We start from the raw sequence: 18,487 nt of genomic DNA, 5'->3' as shown, positions 1-18,487 counted from the left end.
AAGATTGAGAAGCTCCTGAAGGATGTGGATATGAAGGCCGACCAGATCTATGCACTGTATGACGTCCTCGAAGGCCAGAAGCAAAATGGACAAGAAATGACCGAACAGGAGATGGAGATGACCCTGCAATCGATTGGCATTGACGCCGCCGCGGAGAGAACGGCTGACGTGACTGCTACCACTGAGAAGTCTGCTCCCAAGAATCTTGCAGCGGAGTACGACTCGGATGATGAAGAGCTTCCCTGGGAAGGCATCGAGAGCACTATGGACATGACTGGCAGGAGTGGTGACAGCCGTCGTAATTAGTTATGGATACCTTGTTTTTTCTTTCTGCGATTCTTTTATACATCCTTCTCTTGTTTTCTTTTCCTTTCTTACATAGGATTGATTTTGTGATATTGATGGACGAGTGGCATTCAAAGCTCATGCAAGGACCGGATTCTTGTGTCTCCCCCTTCATTCGTTCAATTTTCATTGATTTTTTTTTTCTTCCCAGGAAAGGCGTTTGGCGGCCTGGTTGCATGGTGTACACTATTTGCTTTGAATGTGATGTCGAGTGGGATTGGATAGATCCTGCATTACAGCTGAAAATGAGTAAGCACGTTTTCATAACTCGAATTATGCACTCTTGATAAGATAACGCCCGAACGGGCTTAGTGCCGATGGCGAATCCCCGGACTGAGAAATCGATTTGCCCGATCGAACCAAACTTTTTCGCCTCATCAAAACACCGATTCATTCAATCGTCAAAGATCCTATTCATCCCATTCTCGTTGTCTTTCCCCTCCAGTTTTACTCACCGATACTTGCTTGTTGATGGGATTCAGCGGACGAAATGACTTCCGGCCTGAGTCTACCCAGCATGTAGACTCCGGCGCTCACGAGAGCAATTACTCAACTCAGCCCTTCTCCGCTCCTCCAGGCACCTCGAGTACTGCCAGGCACAACCTACCGCCCAAAGACGACGACAGCGACAGCATCGACACCGTCATCTACGATGGCGACTCCGCAGAAACCCGCTTCCTGGCGCCCGCTCCCGATCTCACTCCTAGCCGCGGCGAAGACAGCGACAGCGACAGCGACCACGACCACGACGACGCGGATTCCGAACTCGCCAGCGAAAAACCGGTGACATGGCGCTCCTTGCCTAAGAAGGGCCAACTGGCGATCCTGACCTTCGCGCGTCTCTCCGAGCCCCTCACGCAGACATCGCTGCAGGCCTACATGTTCTACCAGCTCAAATCATTCGACCCCTCGTTGCCGGACTCCACCATCTCCGCGCAGGCGGGGATCCTGCAGGGGTGCTTTACCGCCGCGCAGTTCCTGACCGCCGTCTGGTGGGGCCGCTTGGCTGATGCGGAGTGGATGGGGCGGAAGCGCGTGCTTCTGATCGGGCTGCTGGGGACGTGTCTGTCGTGCTTGGGGTTCGGGTTCTCGAGGTCGTTTGTCGTGGCTGCGGTCTTTCGGACGCTGGGGGGTGTGTTGAATAGTAATGTTGGGGTGATGAGGACTATGATTGCGGAGATTATCCAGGAGAAAAAGTATGTTTGCTCTGATCTGGGGTTACTCGTTATATTGATCGACTGGCTTACGAAACTGTTCCTGTCTAGGTATCAATCTCGAGCTTTCCTGCTGTTGCCGATGTGTTTTAATGTCGGTGTGATTGTCGGCCCTATCTTCGGAGGCATGTTGGCGGATCCGCTGAAGAGCTATCCGCATCTGTTTGGTCCTGGGACCGTGTTTGGCGGTAAAGATGGAGTGTGGTGGATGGAACGGTGGCCGTTTGCATTGCCCAATGTGCTCAGTGCAATCTTCATTTTTGTTTCGATGATTGCTGTCCTCCTTGGACTTGATGAAGTAAGTGGAGTCCTTTTCCTAGATGAGATGTGATACTAATTCCTGTCAACAGACACATCAAGTTGCACGGTATCGAGGTGACTGGGGCCGAAAACTGGGCCGCACATTGGCGAAATCGATATCTCGACGGCGGGGTGGTCGATATTATCGTCCACTGGTCAACCACGCCGATGATGAGTCACTGTACATCGATGGAAGTATAGCCAGCAGATCGGCGCCTTCCAGCCCGGCTCGATCTCGTATCCGGCCTCGTCAGAAACGCCCGGGATTTCGTCAGATCTGGACACCCAATGTGCTACTTACACTCCTGGCGCATTTCCTGCTTGCATTCCACACCAGCGCTTTCAACTCGATGACCTTCACGTTTCTGCCGACCCCGCGAGCCCCGGAAAAGACCAGGGAAGGTCTCCATTTCGGCGGGGGATTGGGATTGCCTTCGTCTCGAGTCGGCCTGGCAACCGCCATCATTGGAGTCATTGGCCTCCCGCTGCAGATATTTGTCTACCCTGAGATTCAATCCCGGCTGGGAACGCTTACTTCTTTCCGCACTTTCCTGCCGTTCTCGCCACTGGCGTATGCACTGATGCCTTTCTTGGTGCTGATTCCGCGATACCCGTGGCTAGTGTGGCCATCGTTCACGATTGTGGTCGGATTGCAAGTTATTTCGCGCACCTTTGCCCTCCCAGCCGCTATCATTCTCGTGAATAACAGCGTCACGGACCCCTCGGTTCTCGGTACCATCCATGGGGTTGCTCAGAGTATATCCAGCGGCGCTCGTACTCTAGGACCGATGATTGGCGGCTGGGGTCTGGGACTTGGGCTGAAATACAACATGGTCGGCGGTATTTGGTGGGCTCTGGCCCTGGAAGCTTTGGTGGGTTGGATGCTGCTTTGGTCGATCTACGAGGGGAGAGGGATCGAGAAGAATGCGGATCGGACGGAGGAGTCGGAAGATACTCGGTGAGCGGAGCGGTGGATATCGGAGACAAGTGGATGACCGAGGGTGGTACAGTGGTTGGATTTACCGGGAATATATCGGACGATTTATGAGACATGTTTATGACAGGGATACCTTGGTCACTTTGCTTTCTGATTGCATTGATAGATTTCAAAATATACGATTTCATCACGTTCATCAATCCATTATACACATGGACGGGGTTTAATCGGCCAGTAAGCCAGCTTCAAGCTGCTACCGCCGGCGTCACAAATGCCTTGATCGCCTTCTTCGCATCTCCATCATGCAGCTTCAATAGCTCCGTTGCCTTGAGCTTGTTCAACTCCAATTCCTCAGCCTGTCACCAGTCAGCCAATCACCCATTCAATCAATCGACCTCACCCACAGCCCCAGTCCAAACCAACATAACCTACCAGAAGCGTGACATCCTCCGCCGCCACCTTAACCGCCTGCTTCTTCACCACCTCACCGGCACTTCCTTTCTTCTGCGCCGCGCCGGCCCCGCCTTTGCCCGCCGCTCCGGTCCCCGCGGCGATCTCCAGCCGACTCATCGCCTTGCCCAGTGCCTCCTGGTCGGCCGACGCGGGCGGTTTGGCGGCCGAGTCGGAGTCGGCGGCGATTTCATTGGTGTTGAGCGAGGAGAGCGCGGCGGCGGCTTTGCGGTCTTCGGCGTTCGCGGGGAGTTTTTGGTCTACGGCGTCCGGGTCGGGGTGCGCGGAGGGGATCGGATCGGACATTTTCTGTGCTTGCTTTGCTTTGCTTTGATTTGCTTTCTTGGTTGGGTTGCGAATTGGATCTCTAGTAAGCGACTGGGTTAGATGGTTAGGATGAGATGGAGATGGATGAATGGATGGATCCCTTGCGTAGATGATGCGATGAAGAATACCTAAGAATGTATGGAGAAGTCCAGGCCATGACGTTTCTTATCGATAACCTTCAGGCTGTCAGGCTGCCAGGCTCCCAGGCCCGCTCCTTACATAATGCGAGCGATGACTCAGGCCGCGAATAACCGGCTTTTGCTTTTCTTCAGCTCGACCTTTTTCTGCTCGTGTTGTGTCGTTTTCTTTTAGCTCTTCCATTTTTGTGGCACTTCGACTGTTCCTTTAATCTTCCCCCAATCATCTGGTTTGCCTCCTTCCCCTTCTTTGTCTTTCATCTCTCTCCCTCTCTTGCCCCGCCATTCGATGCGCCGCAGTGCCCACTTTATTTGACGTATCTACTGCGGATAGCCTGTCGATCATAAACGTTTGATCCCCACTGGATGACCAGAGCCACGACCATGACCATGGACGATTGGACCCCGAATTGTGAGTGAACTCATTATCATTCTAAAGAGTCCAGCCCCGACATCAATGGCTCCAACGGACAAAAAGAGCGCAAAGGAAAAGCCACGTTCCCCATCTAGCGCGCCCTGACTGACTGAACTCCCGACGCTATCCTCTAGCTTGGACTTCCAAGCCCATTAAGCAGGACGTCCTCTACGGAGATCCTCAGGGGTTGCAATCCGCCTTGACGAAGTTGGGCAAGTTGCCGCCCTTGGTTACTACCCAGGAGGTATGTCTGTGCTGGCTTGGCTTCTTGTTTGGGGGGGTGGCTAGGTCCAAGTCGGCTAATTGGACTGTGCTACGTGACTAGATTACCAGTTTGAAAGAGAGTCTTCGCAATGTTGCGCTTGGGAAGGCCTTCGTGCTCCAAGGAGGTGGGTCGTGTGTGTTTCTTAGCTTCGGTCTGGGTTTGCGTCTGAGCTCTTGATGATGGTATAGGAGATTGCGCCGAGCTGTTCGACTATTGTAATCAGGATATGATCGAAGCTAAGGTTAAGCTGCTGTTGCAGATGAGTTTGGTTTTGATTTGGGGTGAGTTCTCTCTCTATCCCTCTCTCTGTGTCGCTATATATTATGTGTTTGTTTGATGGGAGGTTGTTGACTTGGTAATAGGTGCCAATCGGCCTGTTGTGCGTATTGCGCGCATTGCGGGTCAATTTGCCAAGTGAGTTTCCTATGAATTGGTATTATGGCTGGTCACTTGCTGATGATACAAGACCTCGGTCCAGCCCTATGGAGGTGATCGATGGCGTGGAGATGCCGTCGTTCCGAGGCGACAACATCAACGGCTTCCCTGCGTCGCCTGAATCCCGCAAGCCGGATCCCTCACGACTGGTGTCGGCCTACTTCCACTCCGCTGCAACTCTCAATTACCTCCGGGCATCTCTATCGTCTGGCCTGGCTGATCTTCATTCCCCGCTGGACTGGGGACTTGGCCATGTTATCACGCCATCCATTAAAGAGAAGTACGAGCACATCGTGAACCGCGTCAAGGACGCCCTGCGGTTCATGCAAACCGTGGGTATCGATACCGATCGCGGTGTCGAGACCGTCGACGTCTATACCAGCCATGAGGGTCTTCTTCTTGAATACGAACAATCGCTCACCCGCCTCCTCAAAAACCCTTCCTCCGCCGCCACCGCCAGCACTACCACCGCTACAACTGACCATAACAACCACAACCCACAGCATTCCAACCCCCTAGCATCCTACTACGCCACCTCCGCCCACTTCATCTGGATCGGTGACCGCACGCGCCAACTCGACGGCGCACACGTCGAATTCTTCCGCGGCATCGTCAACCCCATCGGTATCAAAATCGGTCCCAGCATGACCCCCTCCGACCTGACCCACCTCCTCGACGTCGTCAACCCGACCCGAGAGGTAGGCAAAGTCACCCTCATCTCGCGCTACGGCGCCTCCAAGATCGCCGACTACCTGCCTGCGCACATCGCCGCCGTCCAGGCCTCGGGCCACATCCCCGTCTGGCAATGCGACCCCATGCACGGCAACACGCAGTCCACCCCCTCGGGCGTTAAGACCCGCCACTTCAGCGACATCCTGTCCGAGCTGAAACAGGCCCTGGAGATCCACCGCGCCGCCGGCTCTTTCCTCGGCGGCATGCATCTCGAGTTAACGGGTGAGGCGGTCACCGAGTGCGTCGGCGGCGCCGCCGGTCTGACCGAGGAAGGTCTCGGCGAACGATACACGACGTTCTGTGATCCGCGACTGAACGAGAAGCAGGCGCTTGAGCTGGCGTTCCTAGTGGCTGGGTTCTATCGTGATATGGATGAGAAGGATGAATCGGCTTCTCCCCTCTAGCCTCCTTCCTTTCTTTCCCCTTATTTACTCGACTTCACTTCACTAGGGTGCAATTAAAATCGCATGACTTAGTCACTCGTTCGGGATACGAGACTTTGGTTATCGGCTTCTCATACCTCTAATCATTCTTTCTCTGTTTCCCAACCAATCCTTCTTACCTATCTCTCCAATTCCAATATCTATCGATCTATCTTTTGACCTTCTGGCCTTCTTGCCTTTCACGTTTGGATTTGGACCTTGCGATTACAAGTACACTATTTCGGGATGTTCTTCAATTACTCTTTCTTACCTATACTAAACAAAAGTTGGATGTGGATACATTTAACATGGTGGGTCTGGTCTGGTCTGGTCTGATACTGATCGAGAATCAAGACATGATATCAACATCATCAACGCGTGAGTTTTCTTTTCACCCTTTCTTCTTTCTTGACTGCTTTGCTTGTTGGTTTGAGCGATCGATGGTTACTTAGTACTTCGTACCTTATCTGCTATTCTTGACTTGGGGAAAGATGAAAAAGGAAAGATGGCGGATATTAGAAAATTCAATTTGAAATCATTTTTCAATACATTGGTTTTTAATTGATGAAATAATGAAACTGATAATAAATACAGTTAGTTCACTGAACCAAATTCAAAATCAACAGTTTATGAATAACATAATTATAAGCAAGTAAGAAGAAGAAGAAAAGAAAAAATCATTCTGCAAAGGGGTATGTATCTGATCAAAACAAAACCAACACATAGAAACACATCACAAAAAGAGATCCCAAAACTTGAAAAATAAAAAAGACAAGCAACCTCAACACCGATCCTCAAGCCAACTGTACATTTATTTCTTTTCGTTTTATTTAGTCTTGATTGATAGATTGATCACTCAATCAAAGGACTCCCAACCCTCGGCTTATAAGCCAAGCTCTTCCTGCGAGCGGCTTCAAGCTTCGTTCTTAGCTTCTGCGACGGCTCCTCCGAGGGGCCCGCTTTCGAGAAGAGACCCTGCTGAAGCTGTTTCGGAGGGCAGGTTTGCTGCACGAGCTTGTTCCGCTGAGAAAGGTAGTAGGGAGTAGCGGGGGACATGCCGATGGCGTCGATGTTGAAGCCGTAGCCCGGCGTCTTGGGGGTTTGGAAGTAGCGCTCGTTGATGTCCGCGTCGTACTGTCGGGTGTTGGTAGGGGTGGACGGCTCTTCGAGAGGAGGGGTGGGGGTGTGGCGCTTGAACTCTTCGACGTCTGCGCCGGACCGCGCGGCGGTGCTGGTGACGAGGGTGCCGTTGACGTTGCTGAGGGCTCGGGGCTCCATGCTCTTTCTGCGCTTGGCTCCGCCGCGGGGGATGATGGAGCTGTCAACTGCGTAGTGGGCTTCGTCGAGCCATTTGCCTTCTCGCTCGCAGCTAAAAACTGAATTAGTACTGAGATTCAAATCACTGGGCGAGGGGGTGATGCTTACTCAAGAACCCAACCGACTCCAACGCACTTCACCAGGCCTCTGGCGTGTCTGACCTTCTCGAGAGTTCGCACGCCTCCATCTTTGTAGACGACGTGGGTTATACCCACTCTGGCTTCCTTGGTTTGAGGGTCCTCGTCCGGTGAAACGCTGGCGCGAGGGTTCCAGGACCAGTTTTTCACGCATCGAGCCCCCATTTGCTGCAGAAGCTCGATGAAGATACCGCTGGCATCCTCTCCTTCCGTGGTATGAACATCAACAAAAACGACGGTCCCCCGCAAGACCAGGCTGGCTGCATTCAGACTCTTTCGGGGACCCTTCGTCGGGCTAGAAGGACGCGAGGGTTTCTTGTCACTTCTAGGCTGTTGGGCTATGGAGCTCCTTCTTCGGGACATATTCGGTTGCAGCTTAGGGATTGAGTCCTGCTCAAGACGAGGAAGTTTGCGAGGTGGGCGCAAGGAAGCCGGCTCTAGGGGACCCAAAGACTTGCGGATTCTGGAAGAGGACCGAGTAGGCGAGGTACCCGATAACGACAAGCCTCGTTTGCGAGATGGTTTCAGGGGAGAGATCTCTCCTTCTCCCTTCAGTGGCACCTTTGACACCGTATGGAATGTCTGCATTTGGTTGCTCTTGTTCTTCACCGGAGTCACTGGTCCAGGAAGAGGGATATCATCGTTCTCCTTGTCGTCATCCTCCTCAAATGAAGCCTCTTGAGCCGGAGATGCAGGCTTGGCTGAACCTTGATCCTCATTTGAAGAGCCTGGGACTGCGTTGTAAGAATCCTTTTGCTCAGCCGACTCGGTCTGAATCACTTCAGGGTCCGGGTCACTGAAGATCTCAAAGTTGGGCTGCTCAATGGATGGCTGAGTCTCCTGGGCATTCTCTTGGATTGCTTCAGGCTCGTGCATCGTAGCGTCATGAGTGGCAACTTCCTGAGCGTCGAGGATTTGCTCTTGATCAGACAATCCTGGGGCTTCGTTGTCTTCCTGAGCGGGGATTTCAGGATATGACACCTGCCCAGAGAGACGGGAAGTACGAGAAACACCGCTAGATCTTCTCAGGCCACCACCAAGAGAGAAAACACCCTTCCTCTTTGACCGCCTCGCTTGAGGCTTTTCGGGGCTGCTGGCCTTCCAACCACTGAGCTGATCTGCCAGTAGCGTGAACCGTGGGCGGTTACCACGATGGGCTTCAGTAGCCGGAGCAGGAGACTGGTGCTCAGACTGGGTTTGTACTTGAGGGCTAGCATCCTTGTTGGCTTGGATGCTTCCCTCAGCAGCAGGCTCGGAATCAGACATGTCATCTGTGTTTGAATCCGTTTCATCCTTCTCATTATCCCTGTAGTTCTCCACATTACGTGGGGATGGAACTGGCGGAGTGTTGCTTTCGACTTCATGAGAAGCGCTTTCCTGCACTCCATCCTCATGACTGACTAGCGCTTGAACCATTTCCTGTCCCGTCGATTCAACTGGGCTGGGTGAGCGTTGAATTTCGACTTCTTGAGGAGCGTTATCCTGGGGTTGTTCATTCGCAATGGCTGGCGCATCAAACATCTCTTGCTGACCAGTCATTTCGAAGGCCACGATTGTCTCCTCGTCGTCATCGAACGCATAGTCATCGCCAATGTCGTAGTATTCTTCATCGTACTGGTTGTTGGACCCAACCATATTATGCTCCTCGCCATCAGCTTCTGACATGTCATCACCGCCGATGGATTCGGGTTCATCATTCATATTGTTGGTAGCAAGCGGGGCGTCGACAAAGACATCTTCAAGTCCTTCAATAAGGCTGTGTCGACGGGCAGAAGCAGGCTCCTCTCTGATTGTAGATTGCTCGGGCTCGTTTTCCATTGGCTCTTCTTGAACTTCCTCTGACTCCGCACGACGGTCAGTTTGATCATGGTCTAGGACAGAAACGGGGTCGTCGTTCTCCTCTGCGTCATGCATTTGTTCTTCCAAGTTGTGGGCATCCTCGTCATCGATGTTCTCAACTCTGTCGTTGACAGGGCTCTCCTTCTCATCGTCATGGTATTCGAAGTTTGGTTGGGTAAGTTCTTCAACATGATCGTCAGGAGATTCGGCATTTTCTTCATCATATTCGGGGTTTTCGCCATCGTCCTCAAAGTCCACCTTGTCCTCTTCGAAATCATTCTCGGCCAGCTCCTTAGGTTGCTCGCTATCAACCTCTTCCACCTGAAGTTCCAATGGATCCATAGGGTCCTCAGGAACGCCATCTTCAGCTGCTGCGTAATGATCATCCATGTCCTTGGAAGTGTATTCTTGAGGCTCCTCTGCAAGCTCATCGTCAGAGGTTTCAGGATCCTCGGTTTGGTGGGCGTAGCTGTCTGTCTTTTGTTCGATGTGCGATTCATTCTCAGTGGGGAAGTCATCTGCGACTTCTTCAAAAGTAGGAGCATCGGGCTGCTCGGCATCATCCTCCGTCTCCATGTCGTCTTCCAAATCATCAAAGTTGATAGGCTTTGGAGGGCTTTGAGTTGGTGTGTAGCTTTCTTCATGGTCTTCAGTCTCTGACGGATGATCTTCAACCAAGGGAGACCGCCTCATCAAAGAGCTCTTGAACGGAGATGCGATTTTCTTTGCAGGACTGTGTAGTAGACTCGCAGATTTCAATGGCGTCGATGATACAGGGGGAGCAGGCTGTGAGGGAAGCGAAATACTGAAAAGACCCTTCTTAGGCGAAGATTTGAGTGGAGAGTTGTGTCCTGGGGTGAAGTTCGGCTGGGCGAGCGGTTTGCTCTCGTCGAGGAAGCCCAGATTACCACGCCTTGGGGTCTCCAATTTGGCCTTTTTAGGAGATGCTTTTAAGGGCGAGCTCTTAGTTGGCGTCTGGTCTGGCTGACTCAAAGGCTTCATATCCTCCCGAAGGGTGAATCCACCACGTCTAGGGGTTTCCCTCATCGTGAAATTGAAGGGCGACGGGGTAGGGCGGCGAGCAGGGCTGGACATGAAAAGCGACTCGCTGAAATCCATCGGCATGGGGAAGTGGGCGGTGGGCTCTCCGTTTTCGTCGACCTTTTTGTGAGGCGAAGTGGGCGCAAAGTTGATTCGTTTTACCGGGGAGCTTAATCCAGTATTTGTTGATCCGTGTTTGGTGGGAGAGTCGACAGTAATTCTGACCGGGCTTTTGATAACATTCAGCTCGTCGTCTTCACCATCCGAGCTGACGTATGACGAGATAGACTTGGCGACTTGCGTTGCCTTCTTCGGTGAAAGAGGCTTCGAGGCGTCCTTCTTCGCAGCTGCCGGTTTACGGCCCCGACCGGAGGCAGCAGGAGAGCTGCGAACAGGCTTGGCTCCGAGCCCAGCCTTCTTCGCAGGTGTAGCGGCTCTTCTCCGTCCAGCCGGGGGAGGTATGGGTTCACTCATGTCTTCGTCCGAATCGGGGTCGCGGAACGTGACCTTCTTCTTTTTGGCTGGCCCACGCAGGATGTTCGATCGCATGCTTGTAGAGTTTGTCGCGATATATATTTCTTTCGGGGCCTGCTCGATTTCAGGCTCGGGCTCGACACTCGCCTGCGTCCGCGTCTTCCGCTGTGTGTTTTCTTTCCCAGCAGTCGACGAAGAGGTGCTAGTCTTGGTATTGCTGCTGCCCTTAGGCCTACCCCTCGTCTTAGGAGCAGTCGAGGTCTTCTCAGTGGCCTCTACTGGCTTTGTCTTTGGCCTCCCCGCGCGCTTTTTCGGCGCTTCAGTCTGGGCAAGCTCATCCTCGTCCTCGTCACTCTCAACCTCCGGCGTGGCAGACGCAGCCGTCCGTCTACCGCGACCAGCGGTAGCAGCAGACGGCTTCGCCTTAGCTCTCGACGTAGAGCTCTTCTGCTTGGTATCAATATCTCCAAGTTCGTCATCGGTTCCATCGTCCGAGCTATCGTCGGCCTGTTTACTCGCCGCCGCTGCGGTGCGCACGCCCCGTTTCCTGGCTTCGGTAGCCGACGTTGGTGCCTTTCCCTTTGTCGTCGTTCGTGTTGCCGGCTTAGTAGCGGTCTTGGTAGTCTTAGTGGTCGTTGTCGTCGTTGATGTAGTCGCCGCTCGTTTCGCGGTGGTGCGCGTGGCCCGTTTAGGGGGCGACGACTTCGGGATGACAGCTGCTCGAGCCATAGTGGACTGTAAGCTTGCTGTCTAATTGTCCGGGTATTCTGTTCGTTCTCGTATCGCGAGAAGCTAGGAGTGTCGTCTGCTTCCCGTGCCGCTGTTGTGTGGTGCGGTCGGAAGGGAAGGAAAAGGGAGGTGGGTTAGTATCGAGAGGGCGCAATGGTCATTGTGAGCCTGCGCCGACAGTGCAGTTAACAATGACAGTTCCTGGTAGGGCCGGTCGAGTCGAAGCAAGTCGTATATGCAAGGTTAGATAATAATTCCAGGCCACAGAGGTTGTGGATTGCTTGGGTTTATTGGATGGCGTTGGGTCTTGTTTCTTGTTTGGCGTCCAGCTGGCGGTTACTGGGGTGATGGCGGCCCCGCCCTGGTCACGGGGATCGCCCGGCTCTCAGGCAGCGACGCTAGGCCAGATTGGGTCATGTGCACAAACATTGCATAACGCTCATGTTTTGGCATTTTCAAGCAACATTGTGCTGGGTGGGAATACTGCTCACATGGAAATATTCATCTCCTATTTCATGTTTGTTCTGTTCCGTAATTACTTTGGTCCCACAACTCTAGAATACTCAAGCAATAATATTGCGTGGCAATGTTGTTTGTTCTGCGTTGTATATATATAGTACTGTTTTGATTGTGAATATTAATACAGGAGTAAATATACTTGCAGGCTGCATTATACAATTAACAATAACAGCGTCTATTGAACCTGAAATGAACCATTCGATTTGTTTGACTTATCCAAATTCACCTGGTATTAACCCATGACTATGTACTGGTATATTGATATCCAAAAAAGATATCCAAAAAAGAGGGAGTCGTGGTATGTGCGAAGACCAAACAGAGCTCCAACAAAAATCCAAATTTACAACAATAGATATAAAAGCAATGTACAAAGCTTGCCAAAAGCCTAGCCTTAGAGCAGAGCAAAGAGAGTCAGACCGGCCGCGAACATGCTAGTGAACAGGGCTGGACTGAGAGCAGTACCGGCGCCCAGCAAGGCGGCAGGTTCGTAGTCGGCAGGCTTGGTAGCGTTGATGCTGCCGTCCCAGCAGTACCGATCAAAGCACTCATTGCAGATATCCGGCACCTTGGTGTTGGTGCGCTCGAGCGATCGGCTGAGGATCGCGCAACCCACACAGGTAGACCAGTTACCGTCCCGGGTGCTGTTGGCCATGGTCGCGACGTGGTATCCGTTGAGGATGGTCTTGTCACGCTCCTCTTCCTCGTAGCTAGGGTCGAAGGTCGTCATGTTGGAGTACGACACGTAGGGGTAGTTGGGGAGATACACGATCAGGGGAGCGGGACCGGTGCCGGTAGCGTTGGTGCTGTTGCAGCCGAAGAAGGTCGGGCGCGTGTTGAGTCCGTTGTTGACGAAGGTATCCTGGCCGGGAACTGCAGGGAATGCAGTACCGTTGGCAATGCCGCTGGAGTTAAGACTGCGCTCGTAGGTAGCGACAAGAGCAGTACCGTTGGGCCAGCTGTAGTCGGTATCGGCCGAAGAGTCGACGGCGAAGATGACATCCACATGTCTCTCGGGCTGAATAAGAGGATGGACAGGGATGTTCTGAAGATCCTCACCACCATCCACGATGTCGAGTTCCTTCTGGCTCGCGACAGGAGATGTCTTGTTGGACCAGTGATAGAACGGGTTGGGTGTATACAGCGCAATGTCCTCGCCATCCTCACCGATCGCCCCCAGAACATCGGAAAAGGCCGACTTGAGGAAATCGGGAAGAGAGGTCGAATTGACCTGCAAGAAGAACTGGTTGAACAGGGTGGACGAAGAGCCCATGACAAACCCGGCATTGTCAAATCCCCGGATACACTTCTCATCCTTGGGGAGAGAACCACCATCGAACGAGGAGCCGAGATATTCAAGGGGCGCAAATCCGAACACAGTAGGGTCGAAAGTACCAAACTCCCACGGGGTGAATTCATACACCGTAGCATTGCTGCTCACCACAAGTTCACCTGGGTTACGACCATCGGCAATAACCAAGGGCATCGGCATGTCTGCGTTCTTAAATGCCTCGGTCTCAGCAATGGACGACCAGGTGTAGCTGGGACCACCGTTGGTAGCGTTGATAAGCTGATAGGACAGCGCACGGCCCCTGAAGTAAACGCATTAGTTTTGTTTGATTCCGAAGGAATCGCAAAACATACCAGTAATCCGTGATGGATGCGTTGAATCCCGCATCCTTCTTCTCAGAAACCGCATCGTGAATATCCTTGTAGTAACTCGCAGAATCCAAGATCTGGATGCTTCCACCGTCGGGGCCCTCAAAGATGGAGTTCTGGAATTGCCAGACACTACCCTTTTCGTGCGTCTGCAGGTCGGAAATGGTAGTGAAGTTGTTGATGAAGATAGAGCCCATCAGCCACGCACCACCGCTCAGACCGGCGACATAAGTTGCGGATTGCAACAATCCACCCAATTGACCACTGCTCGTCGAGTTGTCCGTACGGCTATCGAAGGCCTTGATCGCACCGGCACCGTTCATAAGAGCGCGATAACCACCACCAGACACTGCGATACCGATATTCGGGAGGTTGGAGGTATTCTTCGAGACACGGTCGATGTATCCTGCGGCGTCGAAATCCTTGATGGTGACATGGCCGAAAAAGTCTTTCAGGGCCGATTTCGTCTTGTCTCGTCGATTCTTAAGCCAATCCGACTCGTCCGGCGACAATTTTGCTGCGCTGCGTATCGTCGGACGACTGGACGGGCAGCTGACGGCGGTAGGCTTATATCCAGCCGGTGCATTGGGCAGCGCCCGCGCTATCAATTCCTCTCCATAGATATTTTCAGGGGCAGCAGTCACGCCTATCAAAAAGCGACCCCGCAATTGTCAGAAAGTTGAATTCATGCAATAATTGAGGGGGAAGGGATGGGAGAGACAAAAGTCGGCTAACTTACCGGACAGCAGCCCAGCCAGAGCGAACACAGCTGCGAAGGGCTTCATGTCGAAGAGCGTTATTGGAGCTTAGCTACTCGCGCAGATAGAGCGTGAGAGCAAAAAGAAATAAGCCCCGAGGCAAGGGTGAGCGAGAGGGAGTTTTTTAAAATTACCCAACACTCTGAGACCAAAATTCCGGCGGTCGCCCTTCGCCAGGGGGGCGCAGTCTGTTAAAGGGAGGCCCGGAAAGCTTGGCCAAGCACCAACGGAGGCTTGAAGCGCAACTAAGAAATTGGTTTCTGCAGCACCGCGGATCGTTATTGGGGCATTTCTCGAGCTGACCCGAGGGAACCATGGTCATTGGGGGCCATTAGGCACACGTTCAGATCCATGATGTCAAGCTCTGGCTGGGATCCGGCTTTTCCGCCGATGGAAGATCGTGAGCGACATAAGCCACCGATTGGAGCTTCGTTTAGCCACATTCTGGTGGACTCGACCGATTTAGAACCCGCAAACGTTCTAGGGCCGAAAGAGAATGTCTCGTCGCGGGCATTAGCCGAGCATCCTTACCCCTGATCATTTTAGAATTAGCAAAGCAATCGGGCCAAAAAAAGCACACAGTCATGATATCGGGGCCTTTACCAGCAAGCGAAATGCATGATTGGCGATTGCATATCGAAAGTAAGGGCGAGTCCAAGTGGGTCGATGGGAAATGAAGAGAATCAAATCCGGTTCGTGAGAGGCCGAAAGAGCGAATACGAGCCCTCGATGCCTGAGGGGCCTGAGGGTGGATCGCTGAGTCAGGCCCTCGCCAGCATGCCAGCGTTTCATTCATTGCATTGCATATAAATATCCCAAAATATTACTGTGTTTCATGGACTTGATGTGCTCGTTTATGCTGTATCTAGATCTGCTCGAGACCTAGGCCATACGGATTTCAGAGTGGAAATTGCGGTGCTCGGTTTTTGTTCTAATCGTCCTCCAATTTATATAGCGTTCGCCATGAGCAAATCACATAACCGTGTCTCACGAAGGTATCCAACCCCCACGGAAGAACTTCGGAGTTCGAGAGAATTCATCCTGGAATCCACAAGCCTGGAATAGGAGCACCTGCGCCGCCGTCGGAGTAGCTTTTCTTGCTCCGAGTACTCCTATATCGTCATTATGCACTTTGATGGCAAGAAATCACTGCACCCGATACATCATATCCGTGCGCACCGTATATTTTGTACCTCGGAATACCGGGTCTCCCCCGTGAAGGAGGCCATTCTGCTGGAATACCAGCATGGATCCAGTCTTGGGAAACACGCGAACCTGGGTCTCCTGATCCTCATACCGGGGAATAAACGAGGTGGCACCCCCTAGAAGCTCGCCACTTACGTTGAGGTTCACATCGCCGCCGTTTAACACGCGCTCGTGTTGGCGTGCCAACTCCTGCACATCCTGCTCCCCATCCCCGTTCAGATATAGGTGGATCGTGTAAAAGGACTGCTCCTGGCGATCGGGAGTCCGGTAGAAAGCGTCCCAATGCGGTCGGAAATATTCGCCTCCTTCGTATTTCAGAAAGCGAAGTCGCTCATTCAGTCGTGTGAGATGATAGACTTTGCCGCGGCCGACCAGTCCCGTCACGAGTAGTTGGTTGCCTACTTGGTTGTCGATGCGGTCGAGGCCAAAGTCCCGTAGAAAGGGCATCAGCCGATCCAGGAGTTTCTGGGCCAGCTCTGGCGAGTCCCAGATGATGCGCCCGCAATTCCGCGTGTCAGTCGCTAGGGCCTGTTGTCCATTGCCGATGTTGATCATGGCCCGCTCCCAGGTCGGGGTAGTGGAAGTGGGGGTGACAGTGGAAGCTTCTGCTTGGCGGATGAGCTCCTCGCATTCTGCCGGCGTCAGGATGTTGTCTATCACAGCCGCAAAGTGATCCTTGTATTTGGGCAAAGGTGGGTCGGTTGCTGTGAAATCGATTTGGTGGCATTGGACGCCTGCGGGCGCTTGTGCGGGAAGGAATTCAGCAGCCATCGTTCTGAGTCCTGACTGGGTTGTGAATGTAAAAGATGCAGGTTATGACCGACAGTCGATTGAGGGTAGTAGGACTATGCAACGGCGCAGGGTCGATCCTGGTTTAAATGGCAGCCTTGGAGGCTGAATTTGCCAGGCTGTCAGCAGAACACGAGCGGACCGGCCGTATGATCGCGTCGATCAGCCGTGATGGGGCCTAAAATGCTGCTCAGCCAAGGAATCATCTCGAAGGATTTGAGATGGTGAGCGAAGAGGTTGAAGACTGAAGGTAGCTTTTTATGGGTGATCAGAGACGTGCGGGAAAACTAAAGAATAGGAACTGATGCTAACCACCGCTGTGCTCAATGCGCTTACTCTTCCAACTCACAACCATGGGTACTAAAAGTTTCTCCCTCTCTGTCTCTGTTTCCTTTCTTTTTCCTTTCTTTTTCCTTTCAACCTGTGGTTTGTCTTATCTTTCTGTTTGGTTCTTGTCCAATGGATGCTCAATAAGATAGATCTACATTTATATCGTAGAATCCGGGAAACCCTCATCGATAGGTATTATGGCATGGATTTATCGTAACCTACCGTTAGTCCTGATAACAATCAAACTAAAATTGCGAGTTAAATTGATTAAAATTCAGATTATATCAGTCAATTACGGCCACGTGCAGGTCAAGGCGCCGAAAGTATTCACACTGATCATCAAGGCTTATGTTCAGTAAGTCTTATGAGAAGGGGAAATGCTATCTAGCATAGCACACAGTCAACACAGTTTCAACAGCTTGGATAGACTCTCAAGCGGGAGAGTTGTTGGCACCGAATCTCAGTAGGATTGGGTGTATCCGGGCCTCAGTGCCCATTGTCACAATTTGAAACCGTCCATTGATTAGGAGGTTAAAGACTTTAGAATATCAAGGTAATTTCATACCGTCTTTATTGGAATTTGGTCGTAAGTGGATGTAGTGATTCACATTAAGATATCACCTTGAAGTGACTCGGCGACGAACAATAATTCCACGGAGAACTTTCGGATTTATAAGGGGAAATAGAAATTGAAAGGTATACCCAAATCATCTGGAATGCTGTGCTAGTGCACAAACCTATCAAGAAATTAGACTCAAGTGGCTCTCTGATCGTGACAGCTACCAAGGTAGGTAGAATAATGATCTAGAAGTGAAGCGGGAGAGCGAAATCAGGCAGCGGGGTCTTGTGAGTCCGCAGTAATAGTTCAGGCGCATGGAACACTCTTTCCAACCCCTCTTCTTCTGACTCTATGGAAATATTGCTTACTGAGGCCTGACAAGCCACTTCGGAGCAGTCAGAGACTTTTACGTAATTGGCAACACGTCTTGAGGGATGTGGAAAATGCACCCGACCTAGGGCAGACACCTTGGAACTGCGGTCTCAGATAAACAATTCTATAGAGAGCAAATACCCCGGTTCCCCGGTTCCAGACCCGCTGGTCTGTGCGGCCAGATCAGTCCAGACTCCAGATTTGCATTGAGCTTCAGGGCTAAACCGCCTAAACTGCAATGGGCCCAATCCCGATCGTGTGACCAGCAGAGTTTGATCCACTCCCTTGCGTATCTCCCTGTTCCTGCTAACGGCTGCTCTCCATGTCCTCCGTATGGAGTGCTGCATCCAGAGCGTCTTGCGGAGACCGTTGGTTCCCAGTTCCCGGTCCAGTCCCTAGCACTGACTAGCGCCATCTCGGTCACAGACCATCCGAATTCCAAGGTCGCCATAGATATAGCTGACGTGGCCATCACGTCCCTGCGGTTGCCCAGCAGATAATCACTCGGAGGACGATGCGCTTGCATACGCTTGGTACTATCTCTGGCCTCTTAAGTCTCAGAATGATTCACCGAGATCTTATGTTGACATGCGATGGTACCTCATGACCTTTTGCAGCGCCGCCAAACCATCTCGAACTTGGTTGCCAGGCATTTCTCCCGAATTCGTGGGGAATTTAGGCCCTGGGGAAGCGTCGGATTGTGAACCACGCTCTATATGAATAGCAATGGTAGCAGCAAATATCCATACGAGGGAGCATGGGAAATAATGGCTACTGATGCT

At 52.2% G+C, this 18,487-nt stretch overlaps 7 protein-coding genes across 7 annotated transcripts; 2 read left to right on the top strand and 5 right to left on the bottom strand.

Moving 5' to 3' along the window:
• Positions 1 to 659: 659 nt before the first annotated feature.
• On the top strand, positions 660 to 2,925 carry P170DRAFT_432272 (putative MFS multidrug transporter). Its single transcript, XM_024848227.1, has 3 exons — positions 660 to 1,541; positions 1,611 to 1,857; positions 1,910 to 2,925. Exons 1-3 carry the CDS (start codon positions 817 to 819, stop codon positions 2,819 to 2,821), a joined length of 1,884 nt encoding a protein of 627 aa, XP_024709944.1. The 5' UTR covers positions 660 to 816; the 3' UTR covers positions 2,822 to 2,925.
• A 3-nt stretch (positions 2,926 to 2,928) lies between these two features.
• Positions 2,929 to 3,720, bottom strand: P170DRAFT_460728 (huntingtin-interacting protein K). The gene is made up of 2 exons (XM_024851963.1): positions 3,229 to 3,720; positions 2,929 to 3,152 (listed from the first exon to the last, which is right to left on the bottom strand). Exons 1-2 carry the CDS (start codon positions 3,550 to 3,552, stop codon positions 3,042 to 3,044), a joined length of 435 nt encoding a protein of 144 aa, XP_024709943.1. The 5' UTR covers positions 3,553 to 3,720; the 3' UTR covers positions 2,929 to 3,041.
• A 374-nt stretch (positions 3,721 to 4,094) lies between these two features.
• Positions 4,095 to 5,961, top strand: P170DRAFT_470093 (3-deoxy-7-phosphoheptulonate synthase class II; the record flags this gene model as incomplete). The annotated part of the gene is made up of 6 exons (XM_024852709.1): positions 4,095 to 4,122; positions 4,260 to 4,369; positions 4,451 to 4,514; positions 4,579 to 4,671; positions 4,753 to 4,804; positions 4,857 to 5,961. The coding sequence occupies 6 exons, from the start codon at positions 4,095 to 4,097 to the stop codon at positions 5,959 to 5,961; spliced, it is 1,452 nt and encodes a 483-aa protein (XP_024709942.1).
• Positions 5,962 to 6,633: 672 nt separating this feature from the next.
• On the bottom strand, positions 6,634 to 11,516 carry P170DRAFT_398334 (uncharacterized protein; the record flags this gene model as incomplete). The annotated part of the gene is made up of 4 exons (XM_024846221.1): positions 6,634 to 7,348; positions 7,405 to 8,726; positions 8,793 to 9,386; positions 9,531 to 11,516. The coding sequence occupies 4 exons, from the start codon at positions 11,514 to 11,516 to the stop codon at positions 6,832 to 6,834; spliced, it is 4,419 nt and encodes a 1,472-aa protein (XP_024709941.1). The 3' UTR covers positions 6,634 to 6,831.
• Positions 11,517 to 12,426: 910 nt separating this feature from the next.
• P170DRAFT_421310 (lysophospholipase family protein) lies at positions 12,427 to 14,476 on the bottom strand (the record flags this gene model as incomplete). Its single annotated transcript, XM_024847351.1, has 3 exons — positions 12,427 to 13,624; positions 13,677 to 14,337; positions 14,431 to 14,476. The coding sequence occupies 3 exons, from the start codon at positions 14,474 to 14,476 to the stop codon at positions 12,427 to 12,429; spliced, it is 1,905 nt and encodes a 634-aa protein (XP_024709940.1).
• A 1,119-nt stretch (positions 14,477 to 15,595) lies between these two features.
• P170DRAFT_421309 (uncharacterized protein) lies at positions 15,596 to 16,426 on the bottom strand (the record flags this gene model as incomplete). The annotated part of the gene is made up of 1 exon (XM_024847350.1): positions 15,596 to 16,426. The coding sequence occupies one exon, from the start codon at positions 16,424 to 16,426 to the stop codon at positions 15,596 to 15,598; it is 831 nt and encodes a 276-aa protein (XP_024709939.1).
• Positions 16,427 to 17,800: 1,374 nt separating this feature from the next.
• On the bottom strand, positions 17,801 to 18,360 carry P170DRAFT_432267 (uncharacterized protein). The gene has a single exon (XM_024848226.1). The coding sequence runs from the start codon at positions 18,175 to 18,177 to the stop codon at positions 17,830 to 17,832; it is 348 nt and encodes a 115-aa protein (XP_024709938.1). The 5' UTR covers positions 18,178 to 18,360; the 3' UTR covers positions 17,801 to 17,829.
• Between the last annotated feature and the right edge of the window lie 127 nt (positions 18,361 to 18,487).

The sequence above is a fragment of the Aspergillus steynii genome (assembly GCF_002849105.1).
Source record: "Aspergillus steynii IBT 23096 chromosome Unknown P170scaffold_1, whole genome shotgun sequence".
NCBI classification, from domain to species: Eukaryota; Fungi; Ascomycota; class Eurotiomycetes; order Eurotiales; family Aspergillaceae; genus Aspergillus; species Aspergillus steynii.
Note: the sequence above shows the minus strand (reverse complement) of the source record. Positions and strands in the feature narration are given on the sequence as shown.

What these genes read in the sequence shown, in the direction of transcription:
- P170DRAFT_432272 (XM_024848227.1), top strand. Translation starts at nt 817, where the DNA reads ATGGGATTCAGCGGACGAAATGACTTCCGGCCTGAGTCTACCCAGCAT. An exon ending in GAGATTATCCAGGAGAAAAA is followed by an intron (nt 1,542 to 1,610) that starts GTATGTTTGCTC and finishes GTTCCTGTCTAG; the next exon opens with GTATCAATCTCGAGCTTTCC. An exon ending in TCCTCCTTGGACTTGATGAA is followed by an intron (nt 1,858 to 1,909) that starts GTAAGTGGAGTC and finishes TCCTGTCAACAG; the next exon opens with ACACATCAAGTTGCACGGTA.
- P170DRAFT_460728 (XM_024851963.1), bottom strand. Translation starts at nt 3,552, where the DNA reads ATGTCCGATCCGATCCCCTCCGCGCACCCCGACCCGGACGCCGTAGAC. An exon ending in CGGAGGATGTCACGCTTCTG is followed by an intron (nt 3,153 to 3,228) that starts GTAGGTTATGTT and finishes GACTGGTGACAG; the next exon opens with GCTGAGGAATTGGAGTTGAA.
- P170DRAFT_432267 (XM_024848226.1), bottom strand. Translation starts at nt 18,177, where the DNA reads ATGGCCACGTCAGCTATATCTATGGCGACCTTGGAATTCGGATGGTCT.